This window comes from Sus scrofa, chromosome 18 (genome assembly GCF_000003025.6).
Source record: "Sus scrofa isolate TJ Tabasco breed Duroc chromosome 18, Sscrofa11.1, whole genome shotgun sequence".
Lineage (NCBI taxonomy): Eukaryota > Metazoa > Chordata > Mammalia > Artiodactyla > Suidae > Sus > Sus scrofa.
Genome location: NC_010460.4, coordinates 38150679 through 38168595, shown reverse-complemented (window position 1 = coordinate 38168595; position 17917 = coordinate 38150679). Strand labels below are relative to the sequence as shown.

The 17917-nt window shown below is 36.2% G+C and overlaps 1 protein-coding gene across 7 annotated transcripts in view; it reads left to right on the top strand.

The window, feature by feature from the left end:
- Positions 1-17917, top strand: part of SEPT7 (septin 7) — a 100729-nt gene that overhangs the window by 14759 nt on the left and 68053 nt on the right. For 4 of the 7 annotated variants that reach the window (XM_003360171.5, XM_013990840.2, XM_021078629.1 and 1 more), the window contains exon 3: positions 11554-11656. In XM_003360171.5, the coding sequence (XP_003360219.1) occupies positions 11554-11656 (103 nt within the window). Of the gene's footprint in view, positions 1-9803; positions 9851-10365; positions 10405-11553; positions 11657-17917 lie in introns of those variants that run through there. The other 3 variants (XM_003134790.6, XM_013990841.1, XM_005657775.2) reach the window with 3 other exon arrangements.

Sequence of the window (17917 nt, the reverse complement as noted above, 5' to 3'; positions counted from 1 at the left end):
TTTTTAATAGAGGTTTGTGAAACATTACTGTGGTGTTAAATAGTCAGCTCTGTAAAACAGTATGTCTAGAAGTGTCCCTCCCATTTTTCATCTCTTTTATTCTTTTTTTATTTTTTTATTTTTTATTTTTTTTGGTCTTTTTTGCCTTTTCTTGGGCCGCTCCCGCGTCATATGAAGGTTCCCAGGCTAGGGGTCAAATCAGAGCTGTAGCTGCCAGCCTATGCCAGAGCCACAGCAATGTGCGATCCAAGCCGCATCTGCAACCTACACCACAGCTCATGGCAACTCTGGATCCCCAACCCAGTGAGTAAGGCCAGGGATCGAACCTGCAACTTCATGGTTCCTCGTCGGATTCGTTAACTACTGAGCCACGATGCGAACTCCTCATCCCTTTTATTCTATTCTCATTTTCCTTTTCTACCATTTAACCATCCACATGTGTAACCAGTCTTAGTAATTTTAGGTTTATTTAGTTTTTATTTTCTTCCTATCTTTTTGCACAAATGAGAAGATACATGTAGAAGAGGAGATATAAGTTATATATGAAAGGTAGCGTATTATAAACACTACATACTTGATTCTATAACCACTTTATTGAGATAAAATTTTCGTGCTGTAAAATTCACCCCTTTACAGTGAACAGTTCTGTCATTTTTTAGTATGTTCACAAAATTTTACAGCCATCATCACTGACTAATTTGAGCATTTTCATCAGCCCCCAAAGAAATCCTCTGCTTATTAAAAATTACTCCCATTCTCTCCTATTCCCAGACCTTGCCAACTAATCTGCTTTCCATCTGTATAGATTTTCCTATTCTGGGCATTTCATATAAATGAAATACATTTTATGCAGTTGTATTTTTTTTTGCAGCTAGCATCTTCTTTTTAGTATCTGCACCTGAGCATATCCAGGTTCCTAGGTCAGGGATTGAATCCAAGCCACTGACCTGTGACCTGCGCCACAGCTGGGGCAGTGCTGGATCCTTCAACCCACTGAGTGGGGGTGGGGAATGAACCCATGCCCTGAGCCGCTGCAGTTGGATTCTTAACCCACTATAACAATGGAAACTCCGCAACTAGCTTCTTTCACTTAGCATGATGTTTTCAAGGTTCATCTATATTGTAGCATGCATAAGTACTTAATACCTTTTTATTACTGAATGATATTTCATTATAGAGATAATACCACATTTTGTTCATCCATCAGTTGATGGACATTTGGGTTATTTCTACCCTTTGGCCATTGTTTAGTAATGCTGCCAGGAACACTTAAGTGCAAGTTTTTTATTTATTTTATTTTTTATTTTTTGTCTTTTTGGCATTTCTTGGCCTGCTCCTGCGGCATATGGAGGTTCCTAGGCTAGGGGTCGAATCGAAGCTGTAGCTGCCAGCCTACGCCCAGAGCCACAGCAACGCCGTCTGCGACCTACACCACAGCTCACAGCAACGCCGGATCGTCAACCCACTGAGCAAGGGCAGGGATCGAACCCGCAACCTCGTGGTTCCTAGTCAGATTCGTTAACCACTGCGCCACGATGGGAACTCCTTAAGTGCAAGTTTTACACTTCCACTTCTCTTGCGTATATACCTAGGGATGGAATTGCTGGATCATAGGGTAACTGTATGTTTAATTCTCCAGAGGAACTGCTGAACTGTTTACCAAAGCACTGTAGCATTTTACATTCCCGCCAGCAACACGTGAGGGTTTCAGTTTCTCCACATCCATGTCCACACTTATTATTTTCTGTCTTTTCTAACTTTTCTAGCGGAGTGACGTGGTATCATTGTAGTTTTAATTTGCATTTCCCTCAGTGGCTAATGATGTTATGCACCTTCTCATGTGCTTTTTTGGCAACTTGTATATCTTTTTTTGGGGGGAATATCTAATCACATGCTTTGCCCAATTTTTAATTAGGTTATTTGTCTTTTTATATATCGCCCTAGGGATTACAACTAATAATTTTTAACATTGTGATTTGGGTTATTACCAACTTAGTTTCAGCAGAATGTAGTAATTTTGCTGTGTACTTTCATTTCCCCTTACCTCCTTTGTGCTATTAGTGTCAAAGAAATTGCTTCTTTCTTCTTTAAGAAACCAGTAACAAAATTTAAAAATTATTGCCTCATGAAGTTCTCCTTTAAATCAGGTAGAAGAGAGTTGAAAATAAAAATTATATTTGTATTGTCTTTTATATTTACTTATTACATAGTATTTCTTGTAGGGCATATCTGATGTGAGGAATCTCTCAGTTTTTGCTTATCAGAGAATGTCTTAAGTTTGCCTTCATATTTAAAAGATACTTTTGGTATATACTGAATTCTCCGTTGACAATCTTGTTGTTTTAACATCTTGAATATGTTATCCATCTACTTTCTGACCTCTGGTTTCTGATGGGATGTTAATCATTATTCATATTAAAGAGTCGCATGTATGTGGTCATTTGAGTCTCTCTTGCTGCTTTCCTGATTCTTTGTCTCCATTTTTTTTGACAGTTTGATTGTGATGTGGATCTCTTTGCTTTTTTCCTGTTTGTAGTTGATGTACTTTTAATGTGTTTTTCTTCAGATTTGGAATCTGCCATTGTTTCTTCAGACGTACTTTTTGCCTCTAACACTTTGTCTTGCTCACTTTCACTTTCTCCCTTCCTCCTTCCTTCCATTTTTTTCAGGGACTCCCATTATGTATGTTGTTTTGCTTGATTTTGTTCCACAGTCTCTGGCTCTGTTAATTTTTTTCTTCACTTATTTTTCTGTTCCTTAGAGTGGTAAATGTTATTTGACCTATCTTCAAGTTTGCTAATTCTTTCTTCTGCTAGCTCATGTATGTTTTTTGAACCTCTCCAGTGAGGTTTTATTTCAGTTCCTTTACTTTTCAACCTGAGAATTTTTATTTGGTTCTTTTCAATACTTTCTGTCTTGTTATCGATCTTCTCTATTTCATGCATATAGTTCTTATAGTTTCAGTTTTTTAGACATGATTTCTTTTAGTTCTTTGAACATATTTAAAACAGCAGATTTAAAGTCATTGCCTAATGTCTGAGATTTCAGGGTTAGTTTTGTTTTTTATTTCTTTTTGGCCATACCCATGGCATATGGAAGTTCCCAGGCTAGGGGTCAAATCTGAGCTGCAGCTGTGGCAACACCAGATCCCTAACCCCTGAGTCAGGCTGGAGATTGAATGTGTGCTGCCTCAGAGGCACAGCAGGAACTCCTTAGGGTTAGTTTTTATTGATTGCTTTTTCCCCTGAATATGGGTCATATTTTCTTCTTCTTTTTTTTTTCTTGTCTCATAATTTTTTTGTTGAAAACTAACACTTTAAAAAATACAGCATGGCAACTCTGCTCAGATTCTCAGATCACTCCCCTTCTCCCTACTCCCCATCCTCAAGGGTGTTTTATATATACCTACTGCTAAATTTTATTTCAGCATGTAGTCAATATAAAAATTAAGACATTTTTAAGTTCTTTTTTCATAATAAGTCTTCAAAACCTGGTTTGTATTTTACAAGCACACCTCAATTCAGACTAGCTAAATTTTAAGTGCTTGATAGACACATGTAGCTAATGGCTATCATTATGGACAGTAAAGTTCTACCTTACATTTCTTTTTGTTCCCACTGCTTCTCTTTGTTCAGGTCTTCATTTCTTCCCTGGGCTACCACACATATCTTGAGATTTCTACCATTATCTCCCCCAGCTCATCCTCAATATTCTTGTTAGTGGTAACTTTCTAAAATATGAATATAACTTGGCATGTGAATTAATGTGATTGTGTATTCTTCTGCTTCAAATTCTTTAGTGTTCTCCATAAAGATGAAGTCTAACAGAAGTTCTTTTGTGTGGCCTACAAAGTCTTTTGTGATCCATCCAGCTTTTGCTTAACTTTCCTACCCTGTATCTTCTGGATCCTGATAATGAGTTTTATTGAACTGTTCGTAGTAACTGTAAAGAACCATGCTCTCTCCCCTTTTTTTGGTCCTTTGCAGTTATCAGCCTGTCTGAGACCCATTTCTCCAGCACCTATCTACATTTCTCATCAGACTGAGGCCTGCTGGTTCTTCAGGATCTGACTCCAGGATAGGAAAAAGCACCCTTCTCTTTGTTCTCATAGGCATCTTTCTTTGCTTCTCTCCATCATAGTACTTATCACTGTGTTAATATAATTGCCTTCTAACATATTTGACCTCACATTCTTGGTTTCATAAGCAGGGATCTTGTTTTTTATTAACTTTTACATCTCTAATTGCTAATACATATATTGTGAGGGCCCAAAATACCTATGTTGAATGAATGAGTGTGGTCAATGATTCTATAAGTAGAAGTTTTAATTCCAAATTCAAAGTAAAAAAATTATTTAAACTTTAAATTGGAGTTCCCGTCGTGGCGCAGTGGTTAATGAATCCGACTAGGAACCATGAGGTTGCGGGTTCGGTCCCTGCCCTTGCTCAGTGGGTTAACGATCTGGCGTTGCCATGAGCTGTGGTGTAGGTTGCAGACACGGCTCGGATCCTGCGTTGCTGTGGCTCTGGCGTAGGCCGGTGGCCACAGCTCCGATTCGACCCCTAGCATGGGAACCTCCATATGCCGCAGGAGCGGCCCAAGAAATAGCAAAAAAGACAAAAAAAAAAAAAAAAAAAAAACTTTAAGTTATCTCATTCTTACTTGTGTTCATAGAATTAAATATTAAAATATTTTAAATAGATTAACCAAAAATCCAGAATAAGATTAAAGTAAAAATTGGTTCCATTAATACCCAGTGGTTCATCTCAGTAGAAAGAGAGGAGCTGACGGCATGCAAACTAAGGTGACCTTTAGAGAAAATTGAGGAGGAGACATCAAAGCTAATAATATTTAGGACAAGCCTCTGCTTTCTTGTAACATCTTAGAGAACTCATTACATTAAATGTAGAATGTAGGTATTTTTATACCAGTTATAGTTAAAATATTTAACACATTTAAATGGTGAAGTGATTTTACTTTCACCTTGAATTATATAAAAGATGATAGGAATTTGCCTGAACTAGTGTTAGACGTACATGTGTATGATGTAAGGCTTTTAGGAATAATAAGGAGTAGACAAGTAAATTTATGTATAAGTATCTTTTTCTTTTGTAGTGAGTAGGGTTTTTTTGTATTTAGAATTATATAAACATTAGGAGAAAGAAATTTATTTTTGTCACTGTGTAAAACAGTATACAGTTTACCTATATTTTAAAATCCAAAGTAGTATATATAGGTTGAACTTTTATTATTTAGGAAAGATCAAATATTAAATTTGAAATTTCAAGTTACTGAAATTTTTTTTAGGACTGCACCCACTGCATATGGAGGTTCCTAGGCTACGGGTTGAATCAGAGCTATAGCTGCCAGCCTACACCACAGCCACAGCAATGCAGGATCCGAGCTGCGTCAGCGACTTACGCCACAGCTCATGGCAACGCTGGATCCTCAACCCACTGAGCGAGGCCAAGGATTGAAACCTGCAACCTTAAGTTTCCTAGTCGGATTCATTTCTGCTGCACCACAACAGGAACTCCCTGATTTTTTTTTTTTTTTTAGTTGTAGTTATTAAGGGAAGAAATAGAATTCTAGTCATATTTAGGTAATTTGGGCTTAAATATCTTACTTTATAAAGATAAGGAGAGTTAAAGATTTATAGGAGATCTTACCAAGAATGTGTTTTAGTTTTCCTCAGATTCTGACTTTTGCTGCTTCCAATCTATTACACCTTAATTTTGTTGTTACGGAAAAGTATGTTTAGCAGTTTTCAAAATAAGTTGTTGCTTTTCTCCCTTGGAAAATTAATTTATTTTTAATTAATTTATTTTTCCAATATTAATATTCAAACCTTTAAAATGATAATGAGATTTCAGATGCCAATATTTTTGTAACTTTATTCTTTGGAGTAAGAACAAATGCCAAGAGAATATAGAGAAATCTCAAGGGTTCTAATAATCTAGTAACTGAAACCTTTGTGAAGCATCTTATTCTTTGAATATAATTGACTTCTTAAGGTAAGTTCAAGTAAGCTAAACACTGAAATTACTGGATATTTAAATTGATTTCTCCAGAAGTAGTGATACAGCAAGCAATGGAATTGTAGTTTGATTTCTTAAGTGTGAATTTTGACGTAGAATTTTTTTTGACATAGAGTTTTGGCATATCTTTTACGTAGTAACTAAGAGATTTTGTAAACAAATACTTTTAGAAAAGATGATTTAATAACTGTTTTTTTCTTATGTAACTGATGTTTGAAATCAAACCAAGGGTATTTTGGTAGCAACTTGGGTGAATACACTTGTGTCTATATTTCATGCTTATAGGTATCACAGTTATATCACTCAGATCTATAAATAATATTTCTTTATCCAGAGATTATATTTCACACTGGCTCTGTGAACATTTTATTTGTATAGAAAAAGAATCAGTGGGTGGTTAAGTCTTCAGAATTATGGACTGTGGTTGATTTTAGAATTTGGGCTAAGGAAAGATTCTTATGAAATGTGAAAAGTCTGTATAGGTTTTAGTCAATCAATGTTATATTATTAGTTTATTCTCTAAGTTTCTCTTTTGTATTTAGACAGTTTCTTCCTCAGAAAATTTCCTTGAAGTTGTATTTTAGTCATTTATCTTTTTTTAAAAATACCTCCTATCTGTCAGCACTCTCTTAGGAATGTAGAGATGAGTATGACATGGTTCCTTCCCTCTGGGAAATAAGTCATATGGGGGAACTGGCAAGTAACATGTTCAATTTTTCAAAATTTTTTATTTTTAATATATATGGCTACACTAGCAGCATATGGAAGTTCCCAGGCCAGGGATTGAATCCATGCTGCAGCCAGGGATCAAACCCATGGCTCTGTAGTGACCCAAGCAGCTGCAGTCGGATTCTTAACCCACTGTGCCACAGCAGGAACTCCTAACATGTTTACTTTTAAAAGAATTTAAAGTATGAAATTAGAGGGTTCCCTTTGTGGCTGAGTGGGTTAAGAACCCAACATAGTGCCCTGAGGATGTGGGTTCTATCCTGGCCTCACTCAGTGGGTTAAGGATCTGGCATTGTGGCAAACTGTGCCGTAGGTCACAGACACGGCTCGGATCCCTCATTGCTGTGGCTGTGGTGTAGGCTGGCAGCTGCAGCTCCAATTTGACTCCTAGCCTGGGAACTTCCATATGCCCCAGGTATGGCCCTAAAAAGAAAAAAGAAAAAAGAAAAAAAAAAAAAAAGATAAAGTGTGAAATTATTTAAAACAATAGTTATATATACAAATAATTATCTACTTTCAACCTATTCTCAATCACTCTTCTTCATATGTTACTGAGACTACTCTCGACCAAAGTTACCAAGAGCCTAATTTCCTAATTTTATGTTCACATCTCTGGTATTTCATTTGACCATTCAGTAGCATTTAGCATAGTTGAGTGACCTTGAGCCAGTCCTGGTTTTCCTTCCTACTCACTGACAGATCTTTCTCTGCCTAACACGTCCGTGTTAGAGTGCTCCAAGACACTGACTTAATCTCTCTTTGCAAATCTCCTTCTTTCTCCATACTGTATATATGTTTATGATTCCTGAATCTGTATTTTCAGCACCAATCAACCCTGGAATTTCTGAATTAATATACTTAACTCTAATGACTATCTCTTATTGAATATGTAATAGATACCTCAAATTAATATGTTCAAAGCTGTTTTTGATTTTGGCGATTTTGACCCTTACTGCCCTTTTTGTTCCTTATTTTCTTAGAGATATCATTAGTCACTGAGTTGTTCAAGCCAAGTAATTAGGAGTTATCTTCGGTCTCCTTTTCTTTTATCAGTCACATATCACATCTAATCCACCAGCAGTGTCCCAACAATTCATCTTTCAAAAAATATTCTGAATCTTTATCTCTCCTTACATCCACAGAATCTAAATTCATTATTAATCCCCCCTAACACCTACTTTTCTTTTTGGCCACGCCTGCAGCATATGGAAGTTTCAGGGTAGGGATTGAACTCGCACCACAGCAGCGACCCAGGCTGCTACAGTGCCAGTACCAGATCCTTAACCTGCTGTGCCCCTTACTAGTATTCTTATTTTCACTTCTCTTAGCAGTGAGAGCTATCTTTAAAACACAAATCAGGTCAGGTCACTTGTCTGTGTAAAACCCTCCAGTGGCTTCCCATCATGCCTAAAATAACATCCAGATTTCCTCCTTTAGCTGGGTCCCACATGATTTGGCCCCTGCCTACCTCCCTGACCTCCTTTTATATTGCTTATCTCCTGGTCCACTACGTCACTTCATTGTAATTCACATACCTTCTTTTTGTTCCTGAAAGTACCAAGTTTATCCCCATTTCACGGCCCCACCCCTTTACCCTAGAATACCGTTCTTCCTTTTCTTAATTCAGTCCCTCACTTGTGCCTAAGACTGTTCTGGGAGTTGAGGATAAACCATTGAATAAGACATAGAGTAGACTGAGGCATTTTTCTTATGCTGGTGGCTTCCTTGAATATATAACTTAAAATGTTTTCTCTGAAACTTCTTTAGCTCTCCCATATGGCTTCTTTTTGATACTACAATTTATGTAATTCATTTAATCTGTACCTGGAAGGAGTTTACATTCTAGTTGGAGGCATGGTGGAGGGGGAAGATGGCAGTAAACAAGATACATTAAATGGTTGTAAGTACTTGAGAGTTTGGGGTTACAAACTGTTACATTTTGAATGAATAAACAACAAGGTCCTACTGTATAGCACAAGGAACTAATCCAATCTCCTGGGATAGACCATGATGGAAAATGATATAAAAAAAGAACATATATATGTGTATGTATATATGTGTGTATATATGTATATATATATATATCTGAGTCACTTTGCTGTACAGCAGAAATTTGCACAATATTGTAAATCAACTATTTTAATAAACAAAACAAAACAAATGGTAGTACTAAAGAGAACAGCATAAAGCAGCTGAGTGCTTAGGTGAAGGGAGGGGTTGTAATTTTGGATAAGATGGTCAGGGCAGTTCTCTGTGATAGTGACATTTGAATGATTATCTAGGTTGCGATATAACTCAGATTTGTTTAATATAAAGTAAATAGGTACTCTTCACAGACATTTTGTCCATTTTCTTGTCTATGCTCTATTAGTTGCCATTCATGTTTCATAGCTCACATTTACCTCAACTTTCCATTTGTTAGTGCTTGTTATCCTTAGCTTCCTTACCTTTCCTATGTCCACAAATTTGCATTTTTTTCAATTCTGAACTTTAATTTAATTACTTGATATAAAACACTGTATAAAGATTTTAGCTGAAACATTTTCATTGATCTGATCTGGGCTGTTTTAATCCAGTGACTGACAAAGCAAAACTGTGTGAAATTACATTTTTTTTTTTCCCTTCTTAGGATTTAAATTTGGTCCCTATATACCTTCCTGAAACTTCATACTTTATAGCTTTTCTACTGTTTAAGACTTCAGGTACAGGGCATGGTAATTGTCCTTTATGAAAAGATAGGAGGTCTCTGGTTCTATGTTTCATCAGAAGGGCTGCTGAAATGGATTAAAACTCACTGGGCCTTATATCCAACAGAAAAATATTACCCTGATAGAAGCTGAAAAAAGTCTGCCTTCAATTTATTTGTAATTTACTTTTAATTTGTTGAGTTACATGTAAGTAACTTTCATTTTTTGTTTTCCCCTTTATCTTTTGCTATGTTCCTATGGATTTGTCTTTCCTGTTTGGACTGAATGTGCCATATATGATTCTTGGAATTCTTCATTTACTGTTCCTTTGTGGCCCTGTTCTGTTTGGAATCTGGAACATTGGAATGATGGAAATGTGTTCTCTACAAAGTAGCTGTGAGTATACTACATAATTTATACAGAGACTTTTTTTCAGTCTAAGTTAAATTTCATTTATAGTTGGATGACATGAACCATGAAAGCTTTCAATTTAATACGTATTTTTAGCTCTCCACATAGTAGGCTTTCAAATATTTGATTTTAAAATATTGTATTCTGATCAGTATCCTATTTAGTGTCTATTTAAAATTAGCTTTTCAATTTAATAACTTGTTTATCTTTTCACCATTTGTCTTAAAATTAGTTTATATGAATTTTTAAAAGGTAAAAAGGTTATGGATGGAATATTTAGGTATGTATGTGATACTAGTGAGGAATGCAGGTTGCTGTTCTTTGTTAAATCCAAATGTATTGAATTAATATTTTGATCTCATATGAGTTTTTTTGGATGAGAATTTAAGTGTGGCATAAACCTTTAAGAGAAATGTGGAATAGGAATATTTTGCCATTATATTTTAATGATGAATAAGACCTATCTTTAAGTAAAATTAATCAGTAAGACTCTACTCACTCAGATGGTCTGAACTATGGACAGTGTTTCTCACCAATGGGTAAGTTGAAAATCAGACTGATTTACTGCACTAATTTAGAGTAGATTGTTGAGTTACTCATAAAGCTATTATTGAAGTCATCAAAGATTCAAAAACTAAACAGAAAAGTGAACTAAAATTTACTTTTAAACCTGGATAAATCTGATGTACCTGATGATGGAGACGGCAGGATCATGTAAAAACCTTGAAGTGACATAATTGGACCTGGTATAATAGCTTGAAAGATGTTTGCTGATTGCATTATGAGAGCTTTTAAGAGTTTATGAAAAATTTTAAACTCAACAAACACTTTGATTTTATTTCCCGAATAAGAAGGCAGATTTCAGAAAGCTCCTGCCTGTTGTGATTAGTATGAGCAGAGGGAATAATTACAACAATTCTTAATATAATTTTAAGGGGATTTAAAAGTTTGATTGTGAAAAACCCTTTGTTAGGATTTTTTTAGTTTTTTTGTCTTTTTGCCATTTCTTGGGCCACTCCTGTGACATGTGGAGGTTCCCAGGCTAGGGCTTGTATCGGAGTTGCAGCTGCCGGCCTATGCCAAGTCCACAGCAACGCAGGATCTGAGCTGAAACTGCAACCGACACCACAGCTCACAGCAATGCCGGATCCTTAACCCACTGAGCAAGGCCAGGGGTCGAACGCACAACCTCATGGTTCCTAGTAGGATTCGTTAACCGCTAAGCCACAACGGGAACTCCTAGGATGTTTTTTTAGTTGATTAATCAGAATCTTTTTATTACTAACTTAACTATAAATTGAAATCTTTGCTCTGAGCCTGGTTTCTTTATTTTTGCTTGCAGAAGTTGGCAGGCCAGGGATCGAACCCATGCCCCAGCAGTGATGATGTTGGATCCTTAGTCTGCTGAGCCACCAGGGAACTCCATAGTTTCTTTAATTTTTACTTTATTCCTTTGAGTTTTTATAATTGACTATTATATTGTCAGTCAACTCATGCTTAATTCATTTTGTCCATTGTTTCCATTAACTAATACTTTTATTGGTAACACTATAAAATCAGTTTTATTTGCCATGAGTAATAGTAGCTTGTAGAGTTTTCTAAAAATAGGTTAGTGAAGGGAATTGGAGATATATGGTAGAAGTGTTTTGTTGATACATGAATAACTGGACCCTTTTTGCTTTTCACAGCAACAGAAGAACCTTGAAGGCTATGTGGGATTTGCAAATCTCCCAAATCAAGTATACAGAAAATCAGTGAAGAGAGGGTTTGAATTCACACTTATGGTTGTGGGTAAGATATAATTTCTCACTAAAACTGAATTTTGGTCTAAAGTTTCAAAGTCTTTTTTTTTTTTTCTTTTTTGTCTTTTTGTTGTTGTTGTTGTTGTTGTTGCTATTTCTTGGGCCGCTCCCGCGGCATATGGAGGTTCCCAGGCTAGGGGTTGAATCGGAGCTGTAGCCACCGGCCTACGCCAGAGCCACAGCAACGCGGGATCCGAGCCGTGTCTGCAGCCTACACCACAGCTCACAGCAACGCCAGATCGTTAACCCACTGAGCAAGGGCAGGGACCGAACCCGCAACCTCATGGTTCCTAGTCGGATTCGTTAACCACTGCGCCATGATGGGAACTCCAAAGTTTCAAAGTCTTAATGAGCTCTGAGTGATATGAGAAAACAGTATTTTAGATAACTGCAGGGATGATCATGTGTTATATTTTCTTTTGTTATAAAATACATTTTAAAATTCAGCTTGGTGACATGATGGGATTTAAGTGTTTTCTTGCTGCTTTTTTGTAGGCGGTACAGTTTTGGAAACTAGGTAAAAGTTGAGAAGCAGTGAGGGGTGTGTGTTTATGGAATATAGCACTGGAGAAGTTCTCTTCAATTGATAGTGCTACAAAAGGAAATGACATCTGGTGGTTACTTACTACTCCAGGATAATTTTATTCTCTCGCTCCTGTAGTGTAGTCATATCACATCAACGTTTAACCTAAACATATGTTCTCTGAATTTGAAAAGAAGGATGGGTTGGGCGGAGGACCGTAATCATGCAAATGATTACTGTGGGAATTCATTCATTGAGTATAAGCCTTATAACTTAGACTCAAATATGACTCTCCTTGTTCTTTAATTCAGTCTCATTTCCTTTATGAGTGTCTTTTATCCTATGAACACTTTTCCCTGCCTGTAGTCCATTTTAAGAAATTCTTAAGGGTTATTTTGACTGTAGGTTGGTAACATTATATACATATAACATTTTATACATATATATACATATATATATATATACACACACACACATATATATATATAAATAAAATCTTTTCCATGTGTAAGATTAGTACTCTTAAATAACAGTCTTAATCTTAAATGACTATAATATTTTCACCTTCTGTAGGCTGACTTTATAATCTAGCTCCTAAGTTTGATGCAGTTTTGTTGTATTTCTCTATTTGTTTAGAGAAGGTAAAAGGCAAAATAGTGGATTGGCTATCCTTGACAAAATTGAGTTGATGCTGGACCTTTATGTAGTGTGCATTAAATTTTGATAATTACATTCAGCTCCTGGCATTTTTATTTTGGTGTTGAATTACTTTAATTGAATTATGTATGAAATTTTTTCATTGAAGGGAAGAATATTTTATCAACTGACTTTAACCTGAGGGTCAGTTTGTGGTTGTTTGAAATTATCTGCATTATAATATAATAGTTCACATTGGTGGCATAAAGTCTGCAAACTTGACTGTTGGTAGAGGTGGTTAACTTGTTTGCTTCTGGTTGAGTAAGAAGCACAGTATACCTAGCTTACAAATTGCTGCTGTGGAGCAGAGGTGGGTCTAGATAGATGGATAAAATAGAATATACTTTTTCTTCCTTAGATTCATCATTATATATGAGGAAATACTACATCTTACCTTTACATATATAATGTTAGTAATTTTAAATGACAAACTGTTGACAAATAAAAGATCATTTTTTAATTTCTAAGAAAACTTCTAGGTCCATTAGGAGAACCATAGAAATTTCTTCTTTTTTTTTCTTTTTCTTTTTTCCCCCTGGCTGAGGCACGTAGATGTTCCTGGACCAGGGTTCAAACCTGACCCATAGTAGTGACCTGAGCCACAGTGGTGACAGTACCAGATCCTTAACTGATGGGCCACTAGGGAACTCACAAATTTTTAATGTTAAAATTTATTTTAAAGAATAACTTCTTAAATATGTATTTAGTAGAGTAATATCTGGGGATCAAGGCCAGATAGTTGGTTAAAAATCTCTGTGACATTTTTCTAGATAAAAAGTATTTAATATTTATTAATCAGCTGATTTTTGATTTTTAGAGGAAATGTACAATCTTTGAATATATCTTATTTATTAATTTTTATGGTCAGTCTTTTTGTCAACTGGTTTTTCTTTTTTTTCTCTCTTCCTTGATAAGACTTCAACCTAAGATAAAGGAAAACGGGTATTAATGTTGTTACTCTGTTTTCCCCACTATACCTTGAACATTGCTGTTTAGTTAGCTGTCTTTGTATAGACTTGTTGAGTGCAGGATTTAAAGCTTTTCATCCATAGCATTGCAATGTATAGCAGATAGTCATCTTTTAAGTAAGTATTTAAGACATTTTCTTTTTCAGACTTCAGGCCAAATCTAATATCATTGTTTTTAGATAATAGAAAATAAAACTAACCTTGCTTTAATATTCTTGACTAGAGACTACAAGCTATTCTTTATGAGCTAAATCCTTTTTTTTAAGATTTATGCTCAGAGCAGTTTTGGCTCATATAACAATTCTTGGTTTGAGACTTATACATTGATACAACACAAACAGTTGATTTCTTTATTCTCTTCATCCTTTGTTGGAAAGCCTTTATCCAATAATCTTGCCTCATAAGCAGTACTTATTGAGTATTGAGTGGTTTTTTGTTTTTTGTATAAAACAGGCATCATGTGTATTTCCACATTTTTTTCTTAAAGGAATTTATAATTAATATGACAACATAAAGTGTATATAAAAAGATAAGTAACATTTTCAGGAAGTAAATATGACTCAGTAGAGTCAAGGATTAAAAACCATAGATGTTTAAAGGTTAGGAGCACTTGTTCCTGGTCGGAGATTATTATTGCCTTATTTGAGGAGGAGGTATTAGAGCAGGTTTTTGAAGTAGAGAATTGGGACAGACATTGAGTGGACAGTCCATTTGGGAAAATGATAGCCAATAGCTACGTAGCTTATTATGCGCCAGGCAATATTTCAAGTACATAAAGTACTCGCACGTTATGTAACTCATGCAGTCCTTTACAACAACCCTATGATGTAAGTATTACTGTCATCTCCATTTTAGAGATGAAGAAACTGAGGCATGGAGATATTAGGTTACTTGCTTGTGGTTACACAGCTAACAGATATCAGAACCAAACCCAGTCTGTTTCTCAGTCCTCTGTGTTTTTAAAAAGCACTATGCAAAAGCTTATTTGGGAGTACTGGATATAGCACAGAGTTCGTAGAGTGCATCCATTATACCTTGGACCTGTATGATTTCAACTAGCTATTGTGATTTCCCTCAAAAAAAATTAGAGATGAGGGAGGGGAAGAGAGAGAGAAAAAAATGGAGAGTTAGTGAACTTAAATAGTGCAGGCAATATTTTTCTGTCATTCCACTGGAATGAATGAATGAATGGCCTAGAGTCAGCATGAAATGGAAGAGGTGAATTTTCTATTCCCTTGGTCATTTTCAGCTTTTACATATGCTTTGTAGCACTTCACCTTGCTGAGTTAGTCCAGGTATCTTAATATAAGCTAGTTCCTTCTGATGTGCTCAAAGAAATGTTTCTTTCAGTTCAAGAAGAAAAACGGGTTGTCTGTTTATATGTAATTGTGCTTTATAGATGATATGGGGGTGTTTCAGGGTCAGTTTACACTGCACAGATCTAACCCCTAAGTTGTAACTTTATAATAGTTGAAATGGTAGACTACTCTAGATTTTAAAGACCTTGATTATTACCACCAGGATGAGGAGATAGAATTCATGATTTGAATCTTTATTTTAAAATTTAGTTTTAAAACTTTGTCAGGAGTTCCCGTCGTGGCGCAGTGGTTAACGAATCCGACTAGGAACCATGAGGTGGCGGGTTCGGTCCCTGCCCTTGCTCAGTGGGTTAACGATCCGGCGTTGCTGTGAACTGTGGTGTAGGTTGCAGACGCGGCTCGGATCCCGCGTTGCTGTGGCTCTGGCCTAGGCTGGCAGCTACAGCTCCGATTCAACCCCTAGCCTGGGAACCTCCATATGCTGCGGGAGTGGCTCACGTAAAGGCAAAAAGACAAAAAAAATAAAAAAAAAAAAATAAAAAAAATAAAAATAAAACTCTTTGTCAGTCACATCAAATAATGAAGACATTTAGGGAAGTTCCCTGCTGGCAGGTTAAGAACCTGTGGGTTAAGGATCTTGCATTGTCACTGCTGTGTCTTGGGTTCAGTCCCTGGCCTGGAAACTTTTGTATGTCATGGTTGTGGCCAAAACAAAAAGACACTTGGGTCTCTAGTTCAGCAAAGTGTCAAACCTATTTGGGCTTAGAATTTGACTCTCTTATATGTACTCTTTAATTAGACTTGCCTATTCTCAGAATAAAATGTTAATTGTAAAATCCTGAATTTGCTAGAATCTTTCAGAGAGATAGAACTTAGAAAGATTGTAGATTGCTTTATCTGACCAGAACATATGCTGAAAAACATGTGGTTTTAAATCTATTATTTTGAATTCTTTGAAGATAAAATTAATAGTTTGATTATTTTTATAATTGTAAGCTTTATTTTTGTAGCGAAGGTTTGTTTTGTTTTGTTTTTTGTCTGTTTGCCTTTTCTAGGGCCACTCCCACGGCATATGGAGGTTCCCAGGCTAGGGGTCAAATCGGAGCTATAGCCGCCGCCGGCCTGTGCCAGAGCCACAGCAGTGCAGGATCCGAGCAGAGTTTGCGACCTACACCACAGCTCACAGCAACGCTGGATCCTTAACCCACTGAGCAAGGCCAGGGATCAAACCTGCAACCTCATGGTTCCTAGTCAGATTCATTAACTACTGGGCCACGACGGGAACTCCTGCAAAGGTTTTTTTTTTTTTTAATTTTTTGTCATAATGTATTTGACCTATACCAAATGTCTTAGTAGCATTGACATTTCTATTTTTTTGGCGGAGGGGCGCTTACATCATTGTGGTTTAGCCACTTTATCATAATGTGTCTTTTGTATATGATGTATTAGTAAAAATTTAGGAGGTATATAGTCAGTGATAAGATTATAAATGTCAGTTTCTCTCAACTTTCTGGTTGGTGTTTGAATTGATATAATAAATAACATGCAGAGTTATTTGAAGAAATTGAAAGGTAATATTGCTGAATTTTGTATCTAGGTTATTGAGTATTTAGTGGTATTTATTTAATTCTGAGGTTAAGATAATGTTGGATACTTGAAGTGCCTTGAGTAATATTTTAAAATTTTCTTCCTTGAGCTCTATATTTTTATTTTAATAAAAGTAATAAAATTAGCCGGTGATGATTGCACAACATTGTGAATATGGAAAAATCAATTGTACACTTTGAAATGGTGAAGTTTAGAGTTCCCATCATGGTGCAGCAGATACAAATCCGGCTAGGAACCACGACGTTCAATCCCTGGCCTGGCTCACTGGGTTAAAGATCCGGCATTGCCATGAGCTGTGGTCTAGGTCACAGAAGTGGCTCGGATCCCATGTTGCTGTGGCTGTGGCATAGGCCAGCAGCTGTAGCTCCGATTCGACCCCTAGCCTGGGAACCTCTATATGCTGTGGTGTGGCCCTAAAAAAAAGCAAAAAAATAAAATAAAATAAAATAAAATGGTGATATTTATGTTATGTGAGTTTTATTTCATAGAAGTAATTTAACCAAAGCAGAGAAAGTTTAGGGGGGGAAAAAAATCACATACCTACTATTTAAATTTTTGTATTCCTTCTAGGTTTTTTAAGTGCATATTTTAAAACGTACTTTTGTGATAATGTTAATATGTTTCATTGTAGAAATCAGGAGAAGCAGAATAACAAAATGAAAATAAATTACCAAAATCCGTCATGCAGTGCTGTTAAGCATAGAAACATACAGTATTCTTGTTTGTATGTATCTGTAATGTTCTCTGATTGCCTTATAAAATGTAGCAGTAAATTATGGTTATATACTCTTTGATAACTATGGTTGAGTTGTAGATTTTTTTTTTTTTTGGCCTTTTCTAGGGCTGCTCCTGTGGTATATGGAGGTTGCCAGGCTAGGGGTCTAATCGGAGCTTACGCCAGAGCCACAGCAACATGGGATCCTTAACCCACTGATCAAAGCCACAGCAATGTGGGATCCTTAACCCACTGATAGAGGCTAGGGATCAAACCCGCAACCTCATGGCTCCTAGTCGGATTTGTTAACCACTGAGCCACGACGGGAATTCCCCAGTTGTAGATTTTAATGGCTTGTGTAGGTTTGATATACAATAATTAACCATGTTGTTCAATATCAGGATAGTTACAAATAAACATG